The sequence below is a fragment of the Diabrotica virgifera genome, chromosome 2, assembly GCF_917563875.1.
Source record: "Diabrotica virgifera virgifera chromosome 2, PGI_DIABVI_V3a".
Lineage (NCBI taxonomy): Eukaryota > Metazoa > Arthropoda > Insecta > Coleoptera > Chrysomelidae > Diabrotica > Diabrotica virgifera.
In genome coordinates, this window is record NC_065444.1 from 63683285 (window position 1) to 63703979 (window position 20695).

Consider the following 20695-nt stretch of genomic DNA (forward strand, 5'->3'; position numbering starts at 1 on the left):
CCCTATAAATTCTCGTAATCATCTAAGGCAGCTACAAAAGTGGTCTCGGCGACTGTGAGAGAGAGTCGCTCGTCTGGGGTGCAACGTCCGCTTTACATAATAACCCACGGTCAATCATCGGAAGCTGCTTTGTGGCGCCACAGAGTAGCGCTGCAGAGTGGTCCGTCTGGTTTGGCCCTAAACGCTGGTAAACTCGCGGTTGTATATGTACGATGATGAGCGGTTGCATTTGTTTCTATGTTAACATGAACCGCGGCGGTTGGGTTTTTCAGGTAAACCGCGACGTCGACGTTTGTCAGACCGCTCTCATATGGACTTGGCGTTTAACTCCTACTGGGTAATATCCTAGATAGAGGTCCAGGTGTCAAAAATAAGTTGCTTTTAGTAAATTATCCAAAATTATTTCAATATCTTCCTTAAGGCCATCGGTACATAATTCGCAAATATTTTACGGCTATCCCTACTTTTTCTGTCTTTACACGGCAAATTATGTGTAGTAAAATTCTCACTGGTATGGATATATTATGTAAACATTGCTACTTGACAATGTCATCATTAACTTTAAAGAGATGGCTTTTGAATGTTCTTGGATAACTGTTACCTGTATAATTCCAAATTATTAATTCAGTTAATAAATATGATACTTTTTTTACTAACTATGTATTCAGTAATTGTAATAATATATATACTGTACAACAAAAACTAATACTCAATCGAGAAAAGAGGAAAAGTGTTAAAGGGATTTTTGAATAATATATTGTTACTATGGAGCGCTTAAAATTTTGCACATCTTTAACAACAAAATACTTGGATCATAGAATATATCCTGATGTATTCTCTGCTTGGATCTTCCATAAATAATAAACAATAAATAACTTTTTATTAAGTTCACGTCTTAAATCAATTTTTTCCGAACTTGCACGGTCCCAATAGTGTCCATAGAAAAAATCTTTTTTTCTACGAGCGTGCAAAAATGTTTACCTTATCGAACGCGTTTTAGTTTGGAAATTTTTACTTTTCCGCACTAAATTAAGATATTTTAATATGGCCTTATAGTCCAGAAAGCCACTGCGCATCCGCTAGGGAAAATATTCTAATTCGGATTTTTTGCACATTCTTACTCAAAAAGGACCCCTTTTAACAAATTTGCATGTTGCCATGACCAAAAGGTGGTCAAAAATTTTTTAAACGTTTTTTTTTGTTTTTTTCCTAAAATTATTTTTTTTGCATGGAAAAATGTTTTTTTAGGTTTTTTGGATCAATCCAAACAGAAAAGGCCTTTAGTGACTTTTCTCAAAAAATGATAGTTTTTGACATATAAGCGATTAAAAATTGAAAAATTGCGAAATCGGCCATTTTTAACCCTCAAGAACTATGTGAAAAACTGAAAATTTGAATGTTGCCAAGGTAAGTAGATATTCTTTAAACATCGATTGATGAAATCCCGAAGAGTTTTTTCAATACCATATTCAAAACTAGTTTGTTTTTTAATTGGTAATCAAGCGTGCGCGACACTATTTTCCACCGACAGTATGGTGCAAATGAAAGGAATAAATTCGTTATTTCGTAAACCGACGACTTTAAGGAAAAATCCCGAAACAGGTCGATTTTTATTTTTAAGTTATGATATTGTGGCGTATATCGTATACTAGTGACGTCATCCGTCTGGGCGTGATGACGTAATCGATGATTTTTTTAAATGAAAATAGGGGTCGTGTGGTAGCTCATTTGAAAGGTTCTTCAATTTTCTATTCAGTAATGTAAACATTTACATAATTATTTATACAGGGTATCCTTCTACTTATTTTTTTGTCAAATAATTTATTTTAATAAAAATTTTTTGGACACCCTGTATAAATAATTATGTAAATGTTTATATTACTGAATAGAGAGTTGAAGAACCTTTCAAATGAGCTAGCACACGACCCCTATTCTCATTTAAAAAAATCATCGATTACGTCATCACGTCCAGATTGATGACGTCACTAGTATACCATATATGCCACAATATCATAACTTAAAAATAAAAATTGACCTGTTTCGGGATTTTTCCTTAAGGCCGCCGGTTGACGAAATAATGAATTTATTCCTTTCATTTGCACCATACTGTCGGTGGAAAATAGTGTCGCGCACGCTTGATTGGCAATTAAAAAACAAAGGAGTTTTGAATACTGTATTGCAAAAAACTCTTCGGGATTTCATCAATCGATGTTTAAAGAATATCTATCTTCCTTGGCAACATTCAAATGTTGAGTTTTTCACATAGTTTTTGAGGGTTAAAAATGGCAGATTTCGCAATTTTTCAATTTTTAATCGCTTATATGTCAAAAACTATCATTTTTAGAGAAAAGTCACTAAAGACCTTTTCTGTTTGGAATGATCCAAAAAACCTAAAAAAACTTTTTTCCATGCAAAAAAAAAATAATTTTAGGAAAAAAACAAAAAAAAAAACGTTTAAAAAATTTTTGACCACCTTTTGGTCCTGGCAACATGCAAATTTGTTAAAAGGAGTCCTTTTTGAGTAAGATTGTGCAAAAAATCTGAATTAGAATATTTTCCCTAGCGGATGCGCAGTGGCTTTCTGGACTATTAAAATAATTAAAATACATGCAGTAAACTAATATTTAAATATTATTTACTAATTTATTTCAAATGTATCTAATTTCAAATTTATCAAATACACCATCAATATTATTTAATCAACAAATCAAAATATTCCCGATGCCATATCAAATATTTAAAATTGTCACTGTCTTGTCATCATATTCTATTTGACTGAGTGCTTTGTATGACAAAGATAGCGAATGTTCGATTTGGAAAATATCACCACGGACATGGTGTCTATTTTTTTCAAATCCTGAAAAACTAATAAATGTTTTTAAAAAATTTGAACGCAGATAGAAGGACTAAATTATTGTCGAGGGCCGAGAGTCCCTTAGAATAAATAAAAAGTTTCTTTTGAATGAAATATTTGCAATTAAAACTAACACTAAATTTTCACCCCTGTAACTTATTAAAATAAACATTATGGAAGTTTTCAGGGACCTTCAGCCCTCGATAATAACGTAATATTTCATTGTGCGTTTAAATTTTTTAAAATTACTTATTAGTTTTCTCAGGATGAGGATTGACTCAGTCAACTGCTCGCATCACTTAAAAATGGTTGGGTGATATCTTACCATGACCAAATTTTATATGTATGTAACGTCTAAGTGGTTGTTTTTACTGTTTTACAATTTTTAATTATAACTCAAATAATCTTTCATCATCCGGAGTTGCACTACAGACCAACTTTCTTAATACGATGCACACACCTACAACTCGAAGTAGTGGTACTTTTTTATACGTTGACCATTAGCTCTGAAGATGACATATATGTCGAAAGCGCTTAGCTAAGGAAATTAAATATATTTACACACTTTTATATATACTTTTTTCACTTTCTTCATTCATTCAAGTGTGTACAAAATTTATCAGTCTTTCAACTATTAAATATATTGTAGCCAGTGAAATGTAGGTTTTTATTAGTCAAATGTCAAATCAAATATTTCAACATGAAATAACCAAAAAATTAAGCACGTTTTGGGGAAAACTCATCACAAAAATGATATAAATGAAAAAAAATCTTGTAAAAATCACCCTCTAATTAGCATCCCAAATGAAACTAATCGTTATCGCTTCACAAGTTATTTTACTTATGTATTCTTTATATGATCTGTAAGTTTGGTAGGTATAAAGCGCCCAGTTTTGAAAAAAAAAATCGTTTTTAAATAAACAAGTACATATTTTATTTAATTTTGAAAAAATGCCTTTTTTTTCAAAATAGCTTAAAAATTATTAGTGATAACAAAAATCTCAAAGGGTAATAGGTTTTGCTTTTCTGAATATGTTGTTTTTTTTTTGTTTTACTGTAAGACAAAAATTGGTTAAGATCTGACTGTTCAAAATTTGCATACGCTCGTGATTAGGGACTCGTTCAAGCACTTTTAACTACAGCATTGTCAAAATAAAGACTTTGACCCTGTGAAACTTAGAAATAGGTACCTAGAAGTAAAGTAAAGTAAATTGTTAAGCGGTAACGATTTCATATGGGATGCTAATTAGGGCGTGATTTTCACGATTTTTTTTTTACCATAAAAAGGGACCAACATTATTTTGAGCGTAACTTACTTACTTTTGATTTTAGAGATTTTAGAAACGTTTTTAAACAACAAAACACTTTTAAAAAGTTGTAATAACTCCACGAAAAGTGCTTGATTTTTTGGTTATTTCACGTTGAAGTATTCGATTTGGAATTTGACGAATAAGAACCTACTTTTGACTAGCTACAACTCTGCCTCTACTGGGTCTACAGACTTCATATACAGTGATGAGCGGTGATGAAACCTATAAATTGACATAATATTGAGTGTTTCCCCCCTTTAGACATATCATAGGAGTATATCAACTAAAACTGTCACTGTTACAGTGGTAGTTGCCAAACTAGTCCTATACGTCTAAAGGTGGGAAACAATCAATATCATGTCAATTTATAGGTTTCTATCGCTAAATTTCTCACCTCTACTAATTTCATCTCTTTTTATCTTACAACTTTATTATGTTTTGCATCTTTTGCGTTATTTTGCCGGTTATTAGCGCGCTCATCATTGTATACACTATTTTTTTTTTCAATTTTTTATATGCTAGATTTTTGCTAAGAACTTTTTTTGGATAAAATACTTACTTTGTGAGTTATTTGCGAAAAACCGTTTGTCTAAAAATGTGGTTTTTTATTGAAAAATGAACATATTCACTCGCAAATAACTCGAAAAGTATTGATTTCGTGAAAAGCTCTATAGAACAGAAGTTGGTTAGAATTATTCAGTTTATCCAATCCCTGACTTATTATGAACGTATGTTTTTTCACCCCAAGAAAGGGGGAAACTCACCCCTGGGCAAAATTACACATCGGCACAATATCATTTTTTTTTCTTTGACATGTTAGCTGTGTATGTGGCAAATTTCATGTCAATCCAAGCAGTTGTTTAAAATTTGGAGGGTTTGAAATATTTCACCGTCGCGTCAGTGAATGGGTTATAAATAAGTACACCATTTACTTTAGAACTTTCACACTTCATTGTAACTTTTTTTTTAAACTAGGGGATATATCCAGCCACTGGGAGTTTTCCCTTTATAACTGATTTTCTTTAAGTACATATCTTCTTATACGCCAGTCAATGGGAGCAAGAATAGGATATTACCTCCGAATTCTATCCTACTGCATGGATTTTAATGAAATTTTGGAAATACCCTCTACTTATCTCCTAATTCAAAGTCTACCCTATGCCGATGTGTGCTTTTATCTTGGGGGTGGTTCCCACCCCTTCTTAGGGGTGGAAAAAATTTGATTAAAATTACCACGGAATTCGCTAGAGAACCTAATTCTAAGCAAAAACTGTTCTATAATTTTTTTTGAAAACTCAATACTTTTTGAGATATTCGTGGTTGAAAATTGGCCATTTTCATTGAAACATAATACCTTTTCGAACGGTTTTTTGCGAATGCCTTCAAAACTATGCATCTAACTAAAAAAACTATATTACACATTTTTGTAGGTTATGAAAAAAAAGAGACACGTGCCTTCATCCAAGGACAATTCTCATAGCTTTATTTTGAAGCAACTGCAAACGATATACCTGTTCATTTGAACATGAAATAAACAGTGACATACAATAATTAAAATGCGGAAATAATATTGTATTATACACAACCTTCCTAGACCATCGGGAAAGCCCTTTAGATATTCTAGAGAAGTATCCGATTTTTTTACCAATTTTTTTACACAGAAAATTTATATGTTTGGTAAAATTTAACAGTGGATCAAATAAAATTCCAAGATATTTAATTTCATCTACATAACTTATTATATCTTCACCTATTTTAATACTAAAATTTCCTTGATTAAATTTAGAACAATTTATCTTTGTACCCAAAATCATACACTTAGTTTTTTGAGCATTTAGTTTCAATTTATTTGCCATCAACCAATTATTAAGAATATCTAATTCATCATTTTTTATTGTTTGAACTAAATTATTAAAATCTTGTCCAGAGACAGAAATTAATGTATCATCTGCAAACAGATTTACAAATGAATTTTTAAGATAGAGATGTAGATCATTTATATATAAAGTAAATAATAATGGTCCAAGAACGCTTCCTTGGGGAACTCAATATATAGTACCTATTTCGTCTGAAATATTATTATTTACTTTAGTTTTTTGACATCTACCGTTTAGATAATTTTCTAGCCATTTGAACACAACTCCAGTTATTCCATAATTTTTGCATTTCGTTAATAACATCTGCCTGTCTATTGTTTCAAAAGCCCTTTTTAAATCTAAAGACACTAATTACTATTTTACCGTCATCTATATCTTTCTTCCATGTGTTACATACTAACTGGCATGCAGTTTCAGTAGAGTGCCTACATCTAAAACCAGATTGATTTACAAACAGCAAATTATATTCATTTAAATAGTTAAATAAGTGATCATAAACTAATAATTCAATGATTTTTTCGATTATCGGAAGTAAATTAATCGGCCTAAAATCTTCAAACGCCTGTGGTTTACTTATTTTTGGTACAGGTATTATGGTACTACATTTTAATACTGACGGCAGAACTCCTGCTTGCAGGCAGGTATTAACTATATTTAACAATGGGTAACCAACCACTGAAAATATCCCTTTCAACAGTGACACTGTCAGAATATCATCACCAGTTGCTTTATTTTTTAAACTACTTACCACTTTATGCAATTTACCAAGTGAAATGATGGGAAAAGGATCAATCTTAGAAACAATATCAAGCTGTATTTCAGAAAAATTTGAGGATCTAGATATATTTTGAGCAATCCCCTCAATACTGTCAAAGTAAAACTTATTTAAGTCTTTAGTAACATTTAACCTACTATCTAATATGCTAAAATTCGATGTATTATTACTACTATTTACAATTTCTGTTAAAGTACTCCACATTCTTTTACTGTCATAGCGACATTGATCAATTTTTTGCTCGTAAAATATTTTTTCCTTTCTTCTAATTAAAGTAACAACTTCATTCCTCTTCCGTTTGTACCGTTGAAAATCTAATGGATTATTCGTATATCGAAATGTTGAAAAACAGATGTCTCTTTCTCTTTGTAAATTTCGTACTTCTTCATCAATCCAATAACTACTATCAGAACGGAATTTATGTTGGGTTGGTGCTATCTTATCCAAACTGCTCCTGATATTATTTAAAAAGTATTCATATAAAACGTCAACATTAGTAGACGAATAATTCCAATCTTTTCCAATTAAATCAATGTTAATTGCTTCAATTTTCTCAGGCGTAATATACCTTGAAGATACCATTTTTAAATTCTTTTTTGCACAACTATTAATGGACGTACCAATAATGTCGTGATCAGTAAATTTCGGAAAAGTTCGGTCAGTTTCTTGAAGTTTGCAATCTGTGATAATTAGATCTATTAGAGTTCTGGAGTTTGCAGTAATTCGTAATATAAATTTATAAATAAAATTCATAAATTCATAAATATTCTAGTTATAATACAAAAAGAGATATGGTAGGTGAAAATAGTTTGTTTTTTGGTACATTCTCAAATTGGTGTATTCAACTTGAAATAACAAAGAAACGGTCGATTTTAGGTGTATAATGCTACTAATACATTTTGTAGTGCTTTAAAAGACCTTTAAAATGAGCTATATTAAAGGTCCATCACATTAAAACTAAGCGAGATATGCTGCAAACAAAATTGATAACTAATGCATTTTAAGAAAAAATGAAAAGTAATTTTAACCATCATTCACCGAAATGTAAATGCATCGTTTTTCTTCTAAATACCTTTCATTATAGTGTTATTTCTATGTTCAAAAAGTTGGTCGTGTTTAAAATGAATGGGTTTTCAAAAAAAATATGAAATTATAGCGCGCATTTTTAAAATTTCTTAAAAATCTTCCTTTCACTCCATGTAATTTGAAAATGATAAAAGATACAGTAATAAAAAATAAAAAGGAAATTTTTATCCGAAAAAGCCCTACATTTTTGTGTGGTATCTTTTTTTCGTATCTCTTTTCACGTGGAGGAAAACGAAGATTTTTAAGAAAATTTAAAAATGCGCTCTATAATTTGATCTTATTTTTTTCACAAACCATTCATTTTAGTCCAGTCCAACTTTTTAAACATATAAATAACACTATAATAAAAAATACTGTAGAAGGAAAACGATGTATTTAAATTCTGATGGATGAGGGGTTAAATATACTTTTCATTTCTTCTTAAAATACATTAGTCATCAACTTTATTGCAGAATATCTCGCTTAGTTTAAATGTAATCGACATTTAGTATTGCTCATTTTACAGGCCTTTTCAAGCACTACAAAAGTTATTAGTATCATAATACAGCTAAAATCGACAGTTTATCTGTTATTTCAAGTTGAATACACCGATTTGAGCATGCATTAAAAAAACAAACTGTTCTTACCTACCATATCCCTCTTTGTATTTTAACTAGAAGATTTATGAAGAAACGAATCTGTTTGTTTTATTTATAACCCACAGAAAAGTTTTATATAGTTTTTTTGTTAGATGCATAGTTTTTAATGTATTCGCAAAAATCCGTCCGGAAAGGTGTCATTTTTCAATGAAAATGGCCAATTTTCAACCACGAATAACTCAAAAAGTATTGAGTTTTCAAAAAATAATTATAGAACAGTTTTTGCTTAAAATTAGGTTCTCTAGCCTCTTCCTTGGCTATTTTAACCAAAACATTTTTCATCCCCCCGAGAAGGGGTGGGAACCACCCCCAAGATAAAAGCGCACATCGGCATAGGGTAGACTTTGTTTCTTGAGCTATTCCCTACTTACTGTGATAATGTCAAGTAAATCGATGTAGTAGGATGGAATTCGGAGCCAAATACCCTCATTGACTGCCCTATTAACCAGGCCTTTTTTTATTTTCAGGAAGTCCAAGTACTCAAATCGCTCATTCTAGGCGAAGAAGAACGTGGTCAAAGCCAGTACCAAGTGATGTGTTTTATATTCTACTTCCCAAAGGATTCTTTTATCTCCTCGGACGCGATGGCGAAATTGCGACAGAAGAACCCGAGTGCCATTCGGTTGCCGGAAGAAGACCTCGGCAGGACGAACCATTCGATGGACTACGTGGTACTGCTGAAACACGCAGGAATCATATCGCCACACATCAGCGATATGTGTTCTGAAGCTGGTGTGGCCACGTATACCCTGCATGAAGATGTGGTCAAATGGGCAACTGCACAAGGTAAGTGTAGTTTAGCTCATACGAACATATTAAATTATCAGTAGTAATTGCACAAGAGCTCTAAAATTATTGAATTTTTCCCGACTGACACTTTGACAGTTTTAATTTCACGAGCCAAAGGCGAGTGAAATTATGTCAAAGTGTCATGAGGGCAAAAATTCTATAATAATTTTAGAGTTCGAGTGCAATTTGTAGCGATTATTTCATGAATAAAACTGTTCAAAACCAAAATTTTATTGTAATTTATTTATGTAAGTACAAATTAGTACAATTAAACACTGACAATTGAAAGTCATCACTTTTATAATTTTTAAAACATTAATTGTCATTAATGTCACTGAATGTATTTCTTCGTAGCAACGAAGGGCATCTGACGTAATATACTTAACGACGGGCAATTATCAAAAATTATCGATTTAATTCAGATTTCTCTAGCTTTCTATTGGTCAGAACCTCCTATGAATGAAATAATCAGTAATAATTGCACAAGAGCTCTGAAATTCTATATTAATTTCAGAGGTCGAGTGCAATTTGTTGCGATTATTTTATGAATAAAACTGTTCAAAACCAAAATTTTATTGTAATTTATTTATGTAAGTACCATTAAACACATAGTTTTTATAAATATTTGACGATTGAAAGTCATCACTTTTATAATTTTTAAAACATTAATTGTCATTAATGTCACTGAATGTATTTTTTCGTAGCAACGAAGGGCATCTGACGTAATATACTTAACGACGGGAGATTTTTAAAAATTATCGATTTAATTCAGATTTCTGTAGCTTTCTATTGGTCAGAATTTCCTATGAATGAAATAATCAGTAGTAATTACACAAGAGCTCTAAAATTATCGATTTGTATCCTGAGTGACATTGTGACAATTTTAATTTCACGACCCGGAGGGGAGTGAAAATATGTCAAAGTATCACGAGGGCAAAACAAATCGGTAGTGTTTAAGAGTTCGAGTGTAATTCGGTAACATTATTTTTCATGAATAAAACTGTCTTTTTAACTCATTTTAACTAACATTTTATTGATATATTCGCCTGAATTATTGCTAAACCTGTTTCTTGGTGTTTTCTGTGACAAGTTGTAAAACATTAATTGTCATTAATATCACTGAATGTACTTTTGCGTAGCAACGAAGGGCATCTGACGTAATGCTTGACGACGGGAAATTATCAGTAGTAATTGCACAAGAGCTATAAAATTCTATATTAATTTTAGAGATCGAGTGCAATTTGTTGCGATTATTTCATGAATTAAACTGTTAAAAACCAAAATTTTATTGTAATTTATTTATGTAAGTACAAATTAGTACAATGAAACACACAGTTGTTATAAATATTTTACGGTTGAAAGTCATCACTTTTATAATTTTTAAAACATTAATTGTCATTAATGTCACTGAATGTATTTTTTTATAGCAACGAAGGGCATCTGACGTGATATACTTGACGACGGGAAATTATCAAAAATTATCAATTTAATTCAGATTTCTGTAGCTTTCTATTGGTCAGAATCTCCTATGAATGAAATAATCAGTAGTAATTGCATAAGAGCTCTAAAATTATTGAATTTTTCCCGAGTGACACTTTGACAGTTTTAAGGCTCGTGAAATTATGTCAAAGTGTCACGAGGACAAAAATTGGTTCCATGACATCTCGTAACGCGACAGTTCGTAACCGGACAACTGGTATCGGACAATTCGTAACAGCGACAGTTCGTAACGGTGACACTTCGTAACGGCGACAGTTCGTAACTATACAAATTCGTAACGGACAATTCGTAACGTCCAAATTGAATTATTCTGTTTATTTTTGTTAACGTGAAAACTAAATGTTATTACAATTATAAATGAAATTATGTTTATCAGTTTCACGAATCAGTATCAGGATGAACATTTTTAAGACATTTCATATTTCGTGTTTCAGAATATAATAAAAGTATTTAAACCAAGTATTAAAGTATTAAAAGCCATCCCTCGTATTTACTATAACCGTTGATTGAATACCCCAACGCTATAACTAATCACAAGGTTTATTATAATAAAAGGTAATTATAATGTTTCCTTTACAAAATGTTTACTAGAAAATTGGGAATGTCTAAAGATGGTTGTTGGCTTAAATATTTCACGAATTACTCATTATTCCATTGTCTAGCTATATGCAAATTTAAGAAACAATAAGAGGGATAAACTTTTAAAAATATTGTTAAAAGCTTGTATGTATTTAAATACTTGGTTGTGTTTAATAGTTATTTATGATATAAGTGTTAAAAGTACACGTTTAAGGCACGCATGTGAAAGTTTGCAGAATGAGCGATAGCGAGTTCTGCAATTCACATGAGTGCCTTAAAAATGTACTTTTTAACACGCATATCATACAATATTTTTTCTACAAACGTAATTACAGGACAATATCTACAAAAACTTTTACTTGAACTTGACTGACATTTCATTTTTATATTTTTTTGACATTACATCAAAATTGCTATACGGTCAATACGAACCGCAGTGCCTTAAAAATTTTTTAAAGCACTAGTGCCTTAAAGTAGCATTTTTAACGCTCGTATGGAGTGCTAAAAATTGCATTTTTAACACGGTTGTAGAAAAATACTTTTAATACATATATTCTGAAACACGAAACATAAAATGTGTTAAACACGTTTATCCCGGTACTGATTCGTTAAATTAATAAACATAATTTTAATTATAACTGTAATAACAGTAGACTTCACGTTTAAAAAATAAACAGAATAATTCAATTTTGACGTTACGAATTGTCCGTTACAAATTTGTACAGTTACGAACTGTCGCCGTTACGAAGTGTCGCCGTTACGAAGTGTCGCCGTTACGAACTGTCGCCGTTACGAACTGTCATTAATGTCAGTGAATGTGTTTTTTCGTAGCAACGAAGGGCATCTGACGTAATATACGTGACGACGGGAAATTATCAAAAATTATCAGTTTAATTTAGATTTCTGTAGGTTTCTATTGGTCAGAATCGCCTATGAATGAAATAATCAAAAATTACCGGGTATAATATCACAAGAGAGTGAGAATAAATTGACAATAATGCGACAGTTTTTCGAAAATTTGTTGTCTGGCAATAGACACGAGAGCCCGCAGGGCTCGAGTGGCTATTACCCAATGACAACAAATTTGAGTAAAAATGAAGCATTATTTTCTTATATATTCTTTCTGTCGTGTGATATTCGTAAGATTATTTTTTAATACGTATATTATGGATATTTTCTTAAATGTGACAGTTGTCAAAACTAGGAAACTGGTTGCCATTAAACCGAAACAATCTACTTAAAAAAATTCTATCGGTAATTTTCTACAGTAGATAATTCTCAGTATAATTTTAATCCGATTGAACAGAATTAAACACGTGATCAAATATCTTACTATACGATTGGAAGTTAAAATCATTAAAAAATAATCGCTGTAATTTTTATTTCTGTAGCTTTCTATTGGTCAGAATCTCTATTAATGAAATAATCAACATTAATATCACAAGAGAGTAAGATTAAATTGACAATAATGCGAAAATTTTTCGAAAACTTGTTTCCTGGCAATAGACACGAGAGCCCGCAGGGTTCGAGTGACTATTGCCGATTAGAACAAATGTTTAAGAAAAAAACTGGAGCATTATTTTCTTATTTATTCTTACTATCGTGTGATATTCGACAGATTCTTTTTTAATACTTACATATGCAGAAACAGGTCCCTTTTTATTTTTAAGTTACGGCTTTTTGGTATATATATCGTACTAGTGATGTCAGCCATCTGGGCGTGATGACGTCATCGATGATTTTTTAATTGAGAATAGGGGGCGTGTGGTAGCTCATTTGAAAGGTAATTCAATTCTCTATTCAGTAATATAAATATTAACAATTATTTATACAAGTTGTCAAAAAAATTTTTTTTAATTAAATTTATTGACATAAAAAGAAGAATGTATGTGATTTTTTTAATTCAAAATACATTTTACTACTCTCAGAAAACAAAAAAAAATGTTTATTTGAAAACTAATCATTGCTTTTCGCTTAAATTAAATGTTCAAACTCTCAAGAGACAGGTGGGTGGCTGCTTTAATATTTAATTTAAGCAAAAAACTATATTTATTTGTCAAATAAACATTTTTTCTGTTTTTTGGTAGCACTAAAATATTTGAATTATATAAATTATACACATTCTTCCTTTTATGTCAATAAGTTGAATCCAAAAAAAATTTTTGGACACCCTGTATAAATAAATAAGTCAATGTTTCAAACGAGTTATCACTCGATCCCTATTCTCATTTAAAAAAAATCATCAATGACGTCATCACGCCCAGATGGGTGACGTCACCAGTATGATATATATACGCCAAAAAGTCGTAATTTTAAAATAAAAATTGACCTCTTTCGGGATTTATTTCCAAAATTGCCCGTTCATGGAAAAATGAATTTATTCCAACCTTTACGTGCCCACTGTATAAAATTCAAGTCTTTGTATAAAAACATTCAGTGACATTGATCCCAATTAATGTAACACACATTTTTCAACTTGTCAAAGTGAACAGCACAGTTTAGCAAATATTTAGACGAAGATATTAATAAAATATTAGTTAAAATTATTTATAATTACAGTTTTAGTCATGAAGTAATCTTACAGAGGTAAACTCGAGCGCTTAAAATTGCCGATTTGTGTTCTCCTCGTGACAATTTGACATTAGATGCAGAACTAAAAGTTTATTACGGCTATTTTCTTAAATGTGACAGTTGCCAAAACTAGGAAACTGGTTACAATTAAACAGAAACAATCTACTTAAAATTATTCCCACTGTAATAATGTACAGTAGAAAATTACCGTTGTAATCATAATCTGATTGGACAGAATTAAACACGTGATGAAAAATCTTACTACACGATTGGAAGTTAAAATCATTAAAAATTAATCGCTGTAATTTTTATTCTTGTAGGTTTCTAATGGTCAGAATCTCTGTGAATAAAATAATCTGCACAATGTGAACTGGGTCATCTGGGGAATAAAACAGAATTTTTGTTTTATACTGGTATATTTTCTATTTATTTTAATTAAAACCTAATAACCTTAGCAGTATGATTTAGCAGATGATTTTTTTCATTAGGATTATACATGTTATCTGACACTACTCTTTTACGTGATCGATTCTGTAAGCTCTATTCTAAATGAATTTTGCTGACGTCACAAAATCGAATTTCACAATGCAAGAATCGACGGCTGCTAGCAACGTGACGTCACTCAAATAGTGCGTGCTATTTTGCGTGCTCCCACTACAGGCATAAAATCAACATGAATTATTAACAATCCCATGCTGATGAGGTTGTTCTAGCCCAGTGGTCGGCAAACTTTTTAGCCAAAGAGCCAAATATGAACATTACAATTAAAAAAAAAATTGGGAGCCAAATCTGCTTGTTCAGCAAAATTTTATTACACGAAATTAAACTAAAGCCCTACTACCTATAGTCTAAAAGCACACCAAGGCTAAAAACCATAACCTGGCAGGCATCAGCCCTGCACGTGTATCTACCAGGTGAATCGAAAAGTGCATAGTTTAGGCAAAAAATAAACTTTCCCCTGTAAAGTTTAAATAAGTATGTGTTTGAGTAAGTCATTTAGAAGAAATGTGTACAATGACAGGCGATTCTGAGCAGCATAAGACCTTGCCAGGCGAGGGGAAAGATTAGGGTTTTTTCCTAAAATTATTTTTTTTGTATCGAACAAAGTATTTTTAGGTTTTTTGAATCATTCCAAACAGAAAAGGTCTTTGGTGACTTTTCTCTTAGGTGAATAGTTTTTGTTATATAAGCGATTAAAAATTTTGAAAATTGCGAAATCGGCCATTTTTAACCTTAAATCGGACATTTAACTAAAAATTTCAATGTTGCCAAGGTAGGTAGATATTCTTTAAACATTAATTGATAAAATCCCGAAGAGTTTTTTGCAATACAATATTAAAAACACCTTTGTTTTTTAATTGCTAATCAAGCGGGCGCGACACTGTAGTATAAGTGAGGACGTTTGAGTTTGCATAAATTCATTATCTCGAGAATGGGCAAATTTGAAGAGAAATTATCAGACAGGTCGATTTTTATTTTTAAATTAGGACTTTTTGGCATATATATAATACTAGTGACGTCAACCATCTGGGCGTGATGACGTAATCGATGATTTTTTAAATGAGAGTTGGGGTTGTGCTATAGCTCATTTGAAAGGTTATTTAATTCTCTATTCAGTAATATAAACATTAACATAATTATTTATACAGGGTGTACAAATTTTTTTCTTCTTTTTGTCTAAATTAATTTAATAAAAAAAATTTTTTGTACACCCTGTATAAATAATTATGTTAATGTTTATATTACTGAATAGAAAATTAAATAACCTTTCAAATGAGCTATCACACAACTACTACTCTCATTTAAAACAATTATCGATTACGTCATCACGGCTGGATGACGTCATTAGTATTATATATATGCCAAAAAGTCTTAATTTAAGAATAAAAATCGACCTGTCTGAGGATTTTTCTTCAAATTTGCCCATTCTCGAGATAATGAATTTATGCAAACTCAAACGTCCTCACTTATACTACTGTGTCGCGCCCGCTTGATTAGCAATTAAAAAACAAAGTGGTTTTCGATATTTTATGGCAAAAAACTCTTCGGGATTTCATCAATAAATGTTTAAAGAATATCTACCTACCTTGGCAATATTGAAATTTTTAGTTAAATGTCCGATTTAAGGTTAAAAATGGCCAATTTCGTAATTTTTAAAATTTTTAATCGCTTATATAACAAAAACTATTAACCTAAGGGAAAAATCACTAAAACCTTTTCTGTTTGGAATGATTCAAAAAACCTAAAAAAACTTTGTTCGATGCAAAAAAAATAATTTAAGGAAAACCCCTAATCTTTCCCCTCGCCTGGCAAGGTCTTATGCTGTTCAGAATCGCCTGTAATTGTACACATTTCTTTTAAATGACTTACTCAAACACATACTTAAATTTAGACTTTACAGGAGAAAGTTTATTTTTCCCCTAAACTATGCACTTTTCGATTCACCTGGTAGATACACGTGCAGGGCTAGTGTCTGCCATGTCATGGTTTTGAGCCTTGGTGTGCTATGAATTATCACCATACAAATTTCTAGCCTTACAGGAAGACCGTTAGTCGGAGGGTTCACTAGCTCTTAGACTACTAGCCTCATCCATAACACCCAAAAAATTAAAACGTATTTTTTTCGTTTTTTGTGTATTTTCGTTTCTAATCATCGTAGAAACTTCTATTTTCTTTCGTTTTGTAAGGTTTTATTTTCTACAACACTGTATTTTTTACAAAAATTTTGGCGCAAATTCCATTTTTCTTAAATGTTGATATGTAGAACCAAAAAGGGAAAGAACAGCAAACGTGAGCTTTTTCAGCTGATCATAAGAAACAGGAATACTATTCCAAGCGTTGAAAATGGTCATGTTTTCCTTCTCCAGGTCATTCAAAGCAGACCACTTGTGTTGTGAACATTTTATTCTTCTCCAATATTTCTTAAATACATATTTCAAAGCTATTAATGCAAATATTAAAAGGAGAAAATTTCAACTCGATTATCGTAGCATTAAGAGAAATTTTGACAAATGATAAAGTTTGTAAGTTTGATAAAAGCTAATTTATCAGAATAAGATGTAGGTAATGTTTTTCCTAACAAGTTTTTTTAAATGAAAATATTGCGCTTTCCGTAGATACTTGTGCCAGAGCCCCACCTAAGGAGCCAAAGGGCCACGCGGCTCCGGAGCCGTACTTTGCCGACCACTGTAGTAGCCAATACCCTACTTAAACACACACAACTCTCAGAAGTTTTGGAAAATCTGTTCAACAGATATACTTGGCAACATACCTTAACCAACAAAATGACACAGAGTGACAAAAACAAAATACAAATGATGGACTAAAACTTCAGTGGAGTAAAAAAAGCGAAATCAAATCCTTCTACCAAGAAAAAAATAGTAAAAATAGGTTTTCTAAGTATCAATCATTGTATTATATATTTTGGTGTAATCTATGTAGTATGGTAATAAGATGACACATGCCATATTATATTTTAAAGCAGTCAATGAGACAATATGTAACCTAAGAATAAAAACAATATTCTTTAACATGTCAATTATTAGCATACACTGTCCAACAGAAGAAAATAACATAGAAATAAAAGAAAAGTTCTACGAACAGCTAGAAAAAGTATACGAGAGGTCACCGATAAATTGTTTGAAATAACTTCCTAGGAACCATTGGAAAACATTCACTTCATCAAAACACCAATGGAAATAGAGAATTACTAATCAACTTTGCCGATTGATCAGGTCTTGATAGACAAAAAGGCCTTAACAAGCATACAAGATGTGAAGAGAAGCCGAAGAGGAGCATCCTGCAAATATGACTGTCTCCTCGTATAGATAAAATATAGATGCAAAGATAAAATAAACAACAGAACAACTAGATATACAAAAAGTCAGACAATAAGATATCAAACAGAACTAGGATACAGAAATAACACAAACACTGTCAATTACAGGCAGTCTAGACACCGAATAACATTGGGAAGAAATCAAAACAAAAGTAATTGACGCAGCAAAAAAGATCATATGCAAAAAGAAAAAAAAACAAAAAAGCGAATGGTTCAATGACGAGTATAAAGAGGTCATACAGAAATGAAAGTCCAGAAACCAAGAAATATAAAAGATCCAGAGTAGATCCTGGAAAGTAGATCCAGAGAAAAAAGAGCAATCTAAGAAGATGCAAGAGGGAGGGCCGATAAAGTATGCCGAACAGCGTAATGAAAATATGAAAACAGTAATATATGTAAATAAAATTGAAGAACATCTTCGTAGCAATGATATAAGAGAAGCGTATACATATATTTCCAAACTGTTTTAGGAACGCAAGAAACTGAAGAGCATATAGACATGCATCACATTGAGGGAAAAACCGAAAATATAGAACCCCTACGATGGAAGAAATAAAACAAGCAGTACGATCACAAAGGAATAACAACCTGGAGCCTTGTCAACGTCCCCTCTGAACTATATAAATTAGGCGGTGAACACCTAGTAAGACACATCCAGAGCCTATTTTACTTCAAATCAGGCCGGAGGCACTACACAATTTTTGGGGCCCTAAATATAATTTAACAATAATAATAATAATACTGCGCCATAAATTTAAATTTTTATGAACAATAAATAAAATTTATACCTATTTAAACAATCAAACATTGTTTAATTATAATTCTTATTGTTATCATTTATCATTTCCTGTTCGTAAAATGAAATAATTTTGAAAATCTATGTTGATATTGTAATAAAAATTTTTTTGGTGATATTTCCGGGCCCGATTAAAATACGGGACCGAGGCAGGTGCCTCACGGGCCTAGTGGTAAAATAGGCCTTGGACACATCATACTTTTATAGATTTCAAACAGGCATAAGACACAATTAATAAACACAAATTATATCAAATATATGTCAGCTTTAACATCCTCCAATAATACATGCTAGTAAAAGAAACAGTCGACTGGTCAACAGCGACTTTCAGAATACAAAATGAGCTCATTGAGAACTAATCAATAGTCAAAGGATTAAAGCAAGGAGACAGGCTGTCATCTACACTATTTAACCTGACTCTAGAACATGTGATAAGCCATTTCAATATAGGAAGACCTAATCTCCTAACATTTTTTTATTTATCGTATGGCATAGATACAATAAGAACACATAATTTAAAAAAAAGTATATAAAACATTACATGAAGTATCACAAACGAACATCTAATGTATTAATATAATGTAAAACATTTTCGGTCGCATTCAGGAACTCATCGAAAACTCCAGGGTACCGCCTTCGGGTGCATTCCTCAATAATGTGGCGGACGGTCTGCCGTTGCGCACCACAGTCACACGCAGGAGTAAGGGCCTTTCCCCATCTATGCAAGCTGTCAGCACATCTACCGGTACCTGTTCTTATTCTGTTCAGCGCCGTCCATGTATTGCGGGGCAGTTCAAAGCCTGGCGGTTTCTGATCGATACAGGCCATTTGGTGTGATTCCTGTGGTGAGTCGCTCTCCCATTGTCTTCTCCAAGCGTTGGTGAGGTCGAAATGTTCCTGATGTAGGGAGGTGGCCCTTAACAATGGGGGATATCTGGAGCGCAGTGTATTCATTTCGATATCAAGTTTATCATGGTGGATGAGTAGTTGATGGTTAGCCTCGATTTTTCGATATTCTCTGAGAAGAGAATGACTTCTTCTTAGTTTCGGCGGTGGAATGTGACTCAGAATGGGAAGCCAATAGTTCGGTGTAGGTCGAATTGTACCTGAGATCATTCGCATTGTCTGGTTTAATTGGGTGTCAATGATCTTCGTGTGTTTGCTGTTGAGCCATACCGGCGAAGCATATTCAGCCGCCGAGTATACGAGTCCGAGAGCGGATGATCTGAGTACGGAGGCTGAGGACCCCCATGTGGTGCCACATAGCTTTTGGATTATATTATTTCGCGTCTTCAGTTTTTCTGCCGTTCTTTGTAGGTGTTCCTTAAAACTTAAGGTTCTGTCAAGAGTCACTCCAAGATATTTTGGTGTTGAGTTATGAGTGAGTAGTCTGTTTTCAAAGTGAACGGAGAGTTTTTTGTTGGCTTGGGCATTATTCAGATGGAAACAGCACAGTTCAGTTTTCGTTGCATTGGGCCGTAGCCTCCATTTGCGAAAATATTCACCCATAACAGCAAGGTCATCCGTCAGTATTGTTTCTGTAACATGCATGTTATTATGTCTTGCTGCAATGGCCCAATCGTCAGCGTAGCCAAATTTCTGCGAAGTTGTCCTAGGTAGGTTCGCGATGTATAAATTAAAGAGTAAGGGTGCCAAAACAGATCCCTGTGGCAGTCCATTGCTGAGCTTTATTTGGACACTTCTTAAGTTGCCCATTGTGACGTGAAAAGGTCTGTCGGTGAGCATGCTATCAATGAGTTTGGTTACCTTTTGGCATGGGATGGCACGGATCAGTTTGCAGATTAGTCCTTGTCTCCAGACGGTGTCGTATGCAGCTGATAGGTCAATGAAAGCAACTGATGTTTTTTGCTTTCTTTGAAAACCTGCTTCAATATGTGTTGTTAGGGATAGGATCTGATCTGTGCAGCTGCGGTTAGGTCTGAACCCTGCTTGCTCAATAGGTATCACCCCAAATATGTTGTTACTAATTCTGTTGTGGATTAAGCGTTCCAACAGTTTATAGACACAGCTCAGCAGTGCAATCGGTCGGTAGTTTTGGGGTTGATCGTTTGCTTTCCCTGG

General features: G+C 32.4%; 1 protein-coding gene across 1 annotated transcript in view; it reads left to right on the forward strand.

Moving 5' to 3' along the window:
- Positions 1-20695, forward strand: part of LOC114326263 (out at first protein) — a 590880-nt gene that overhangs the window by 401996 nt on the left and 168189 nt on the right. Inside the window, exon 2 of the mRNA XM_050644768.1 lies at positions 9008-9326. Coding sequence (XP_050500725.1) covers positions 9008-9326 — 319 coding nt within the window. The remainder of the gene's footprint in view (positions 1-9007; positions 9327-20695) is intronic.